General features: G+C 42.1%; 1 protein-coding gene across 1 annotated transcript in view; it reads right to left on the reverse strand.

Moving 5' to 3' along the window:
- cblc (Cbl proto-oncogene C, E3 ubiquitin protein ligase) overlaps positions 1–5,000 on the reverse strand; it is a gene marked incomplete at both ends in the record, with an annotated part of 9,847 nt that overhangs the window by 4,661 nt on the left and 186 nt on the right. The window contains 2 exons of the mRNA XM_080540494.1: positions 823–969; positions 4,780–5,000. The exon at positions 4,780–5,000 is cut by the window's right edge and continues 186 nt beyond it. Coding sequence (XP_080396620.1) covers positions 823–969; positions 4,780–5,000 — 368 coding nt within the window. The remainder of the gene's footprint in view (positions 1–822; positions 970–4,779) is intronic.

A 5,000-nucleotide genomic window follows, 5' to 3' on the forward strand; every position in this document is an offset into this window, starting at 1 on the left:
GACAGAGAGAGAGAGACAGAGGGAGGGAGGGAGAGAGAGAGAGAGAGAGAGAGAGGGAGAGAGAGAGACAGAGAGAGAGAGAGAGAGTGTGGGGGTGGGGGGGGAGAAAGACAACCAATCATAATCGTTCTGTCCTAAGAACAACTTTGTTTACATGCAGTATAATGTGAACATGCATACAGATGCAGAGAGAAAGAGGTCGATGGGGGGGGGCAGAAAAGAAACGGGGGAGAGATTGTTGCATCATAGCTATGTATGACGTACTGACGCATACTGATAGGGTAAGTCCAAAACGGCCATGAGTGGAAAAACAGAACACGACAAGACTTCACAAGACTCTAATGCTAATGTGTGTGTGTGTGTGTGTGTGTGTGTGTGTGTGTGTGTGTGTGTGTGTGTGTGTGTGTGTGTGTGTGTGTGTGTGTGTGTAGTGGCTAAGGGGTGTTGGGTAATAATCTGCTTTGTATTCATACAGTATGATGTATATTGTGGTTTCCTCTCTTTCACTCTCTCTATCTCCCCCCCCCCCCCCCTCTCTCTCTCTCTTTCTCATGCAGATGTCAAACGAGGAGTACAAGGTCCCTAGCAATCGCCTCCTTCCTCCACCCCTGCCCCCCAAAAGCACCACCTCCTCCTCCCCCTGCCCCCTCCCCGTGTCCCTCTACGGCCGTCTGCGTCTGACACGCTGGCCAAAACCTCCCACTCACATAACAGGCATCAGCCTATTTGTAGCCAGGGGTGGGTGAAGGCCCACGTCCCTTATTCCGTTCTAGTTCCACAGTTACTACGGTTACTACCCCGCCCGTTTCTCCGCACACTCACTTGTTTCCGAACCCTCGCCTCCAGAACTCTCCGGCCTCTGTCTTGGTCAGCCTGTAGGTGTCGCCTTGAAAGCGGCCCCCAGGAAACATGGCCTTCAGCTCCCACAGCATGTGACTGAAGAGCAGGGACAACTTGGTCAAGTTCCTCCTGTCGGCAAATATGACGAGAGAATGTTCAGTTAATCTGAGGTCATGGGTCACGTTCATTAGAGAATGTTCATTAGAGAATGTTCATGAGAGAATGTTCATGAGAGAATGTTCATGAGAGAATGTTCATGAGAGAATGTTCATGTGAGAATGTTCATTAGAGAATGTTCATGTGAGAATGTTCATTAGAGAATGTTCATGAGAGAATGTTCATGAGAGGATGTTCATGAGAGAATGTTCATGAGAGAATGTTCACGAGAGGATGTTCATGAGAGGATGTTCATGAGAGAATGTTCATGAGAGAATGTTCATGAGAGAATGTTCATGAGAGAATGTTCAGTTAATCTTCTTAGGTCATCACAAAGTATCAACTAGGAGTGTTGTGTTCTGGTCCGGCCCCTTAAAATGTAACTTTACAACAAAAATTTAATTTTACAACACACACACACACACACACACGCACACACACACACAAACGCACACACACACAAACGCACACCGAACACATACACACACACAGACCACACACAAAACCCACACCCACGCTTTCTCTCTCACTCTCTCTCTCTTGAATCAAATGTCTCTCTTTCTATCTACCTTACACACACACACACACACACACACACACACACACACACACACACACACACGCCCATGAGTATACTCAAGCTACAAACAGGATGTCACAGTTTTGCGTTTCCTGTCCTGGCCCTTGGTGCCGCAGTACAGCATTTTTCCGTTAGCTACTGACCAACTGACATGCCACTCAAAGGTTACCATAGTAACCTTCTTACTCACCCGAAATACAAGAGACTAGTGTGTCACCATGACTTTCTCATTCATTCTTAACTCATCTGTCTAAACATAGGCAAAGCAACCTTTCTGCAAACACAGTGTAAAGCTCATATTTACATTTATCAGACACCTTTATCCAAAGCAACTTACAACAAATACATTTCGTGACGTTAGAATTATACGGTTCTATCTCCATTTTTGTCAACATTGAGTTTTTTACATAATCTGATCCATTAGGTGTTTATTAATGCCTGTGTGGTGTTATTTTTAAAATGTTGACATTTGTTTGTTAGTAATTAATAAAATACAAAGGTTCCATCTCACAAAACATAATGGAATGTAAAAACGTTGACAGTCAATATCTCTGCACTGCCCTAAATGGAGATAGAACCTTATCATTCTAAACCACTGGTGGAGGGAATTTCTGCATGGTTTGGACCCGGAAATTGCTAAACGTCACGTTTGACGTCAGACTTAACAACCGAATTGCTAGCAGTAGAGAGGACAACAAGTCTGTTTAGACTTGCTAGGCCTGCTGTACTGCATTGCACTAAATACATTCCTAATCTAACCTTACCTACTCTAGCCCAGGTCCTATCGTTCATCAGAACATTTGAAACACTTAAACTATTCATTCCGTACAGCTTTACCTGACCCTTTTATGATTATTATTGTGTGCTGATTGAATATAGTGAAATTATTTTATTTTATAACTGCAGCAAACCCTTGAAAGGTTACCGTAAAAATCCTGTCAACACACATACAACTTGAATCACATCGTGACGTTAGAATTATAAGGTTCTATCTCCATTTTTGTCAAAATTGAGTTTTTAATCTGATCCATTAGGTGTTTATTAATGCCTGTGTGGTGTTATTTTTTTTAATGTTTACCTTTTTGAGTTAGTAATTCATAAAATACAAAGGTTCCATCTCACAAAACATGATGGAATGTAAAAACTTTGATGCTCAATATCTCTGAACGACCCTAAACGGAGATAGAACCCTATAATTCTAAACTCACGACATGGTAATATTCAAAACAGTTTGTCCACCACCCCTGCTCCCATCTCAGACCCATAATGCCTCTCTCCACGGCCATGCTGTGGATATAACCTTTCGTTGCTGTCGCCTGGTTTCTTCCCATTAGCATCATAAAGCCTCAGGTTCCGTCCATTCACCCTCTAACCATTAGTAGTCTCAACGGGACAGGGATTTGGGTCCACATCAAGTCTCTTCTCAAAATACTCCTCCACCCACCTAACACAGGCCCAATTTCACTGCTGTAACCCCAAAAAAGACTACATTGATTTTAGTTTTGTTTGTTTTATAAATACATATCTAACTTCTGGGAACTGGGAACACTTTTGTCATACTGGTCCTATTATACTGTAGTGATGGAGTATGATGGTTGACTGGTTTATTTGTGGACTGATGCATTCTGGGCCTGACAAGGCCATGCTTCTCTGGCTGTGTTCCAAATGTCCTCACTCGGGTTCCTTTTTTATTCTTGTTTTTTTTTTGGCTTATTTTACGATTCTGTTTCACCTGGTATTTCTCTGGTATTTATTAGGGAAATGTGTGTTGTCAAAGAGTTGTCACCTGTCAAAGAGTTAAATAAAGTTAATAATTATGTGTTTATTATTTTAAAATATTAAAATACGTCATAAAAAGTGGACTGTAAAATTAAGCATAAACTGTTTCTTTACACTTTCATTTCATGTTACTAATTTGTATGTTTTTTGCATTGGATACAAATGAATTTTATGTCTTTCTTCATTGACCCTGAACGTACTTGCTGGGTGATCACTATATGACAAACATCTATCCAGTCCTTTCAATGATCAGTGTTCATGAAAGAACATAGCCTATGTTAAAGACAATAGTTAAGAGACATTTATGTGTGGATACTGTAAGACAATCTCATGATGGCATTTGAATTTTTCTGAAGATTGAATTGGATTTTTTTCTATACATGAGGAGGCAGTTGATAGTATTGGGACATGTGCCTTGTCCCAATACTATCCTTGTCCCTTGTCCCATACCGTACTGAATGCAGGACCTGTGGCCTCCCCCTGACCCCGCAGATGGTTTGTTTGTCTAAGTGAAGGTCAACCTCAGCAACGGAATTCTTTAGGGGGTAAAGTCAACTTCAAAGGTGGACTTTAGCTCTCAATGTCTGAGTTTATCATGTTGTGTATTATGATAATGTTTGAATAGTGGGTATAAAACCTGTTCCATTATTCATAGATACAGTACATTTATTTCATAAATAAGGCCAAGGGCATCAGAACATTTACCCATAATTATTTGGAGCATTAGACCTTGATAAATAAAAAAAACGTGACTCCATTTGTAGCATATGACTGACAGCAGCAACACCCACAATTTTAGCAAATAGATGGACATGAGCAAGACTCAAGCACGTTCAGTTGATTTCAAGTGTTATTGTTACTGTCATTTTGTTCGGATATATTCTAAGGATGTAGAGAGCCATGCTGAACATCCTAGAAATATCGAAGGCCTTAATAACAAGGAATTTGGGCCGAATATCGTGTTGCGTGTACGCAGCTTTATTGTGTGTAGGTATGTGAATGAATTGTTCATGTAACCTTTTCCTTTTTTCTGCCTAACTCAAACTGTCAAATTTGGGTTACGCACCAATTTGGTTGTTAAGTCTGACGTCAAACGTGACGTTTAGCAATTTCCGGGTCCAAACCAGAAATTCCCCGCACCAGAGTACCAGTGTACTACAGTGGTAGAATGACAGTTCAATCGTTTTTTAGACTCGGATCTATTCATACAACAAGGGACACAGCACTTTCCCGTTTTCCCCATATTGTCAGCGTCTTTGAGCCTCGGAAAAGCGCTATGTAAATATAATGAATTATTATTATCATTACTGAGGCATTTCGAAGAGAGCGCCTCAGCCAACGTTGGACCCGGAAACACGTCACGACTTAACAACCGAATACCAGAGCCAGACCTTAGAACAGTCGATCTAACTTCTCGGTCTTACCTGTAGTTAGACGTCTCCTCGAACATCTTGTCCCGTCCCTCTTTAAACAGCAGCAAGGCCCTGTCCGTCTTGTCCAACAGGTGCCTGATGTGAACTCTCAGGTACTCCACCTCGTCCCCTCGGGGAACCTGCTGCCCTCCCGGTCCCACGGACCCACCGGAACCACCTGCGGACCCCCGATAGGGCTCCCACACCTGAGTGAGCAGTGTGGCTGTCTCTGA

This window comes from Nansenia antarctica, assembly GCF_963989245.1.
Source record: "Nansenia antarctica genome assembly, chromosome: 10".
Lineage (NCBI taxonomy): Eukaryota > Metazoa > Chordata > Actinopteri > Argentiniformes > Microstomatidae > Nansenia > Nansenia antarctica.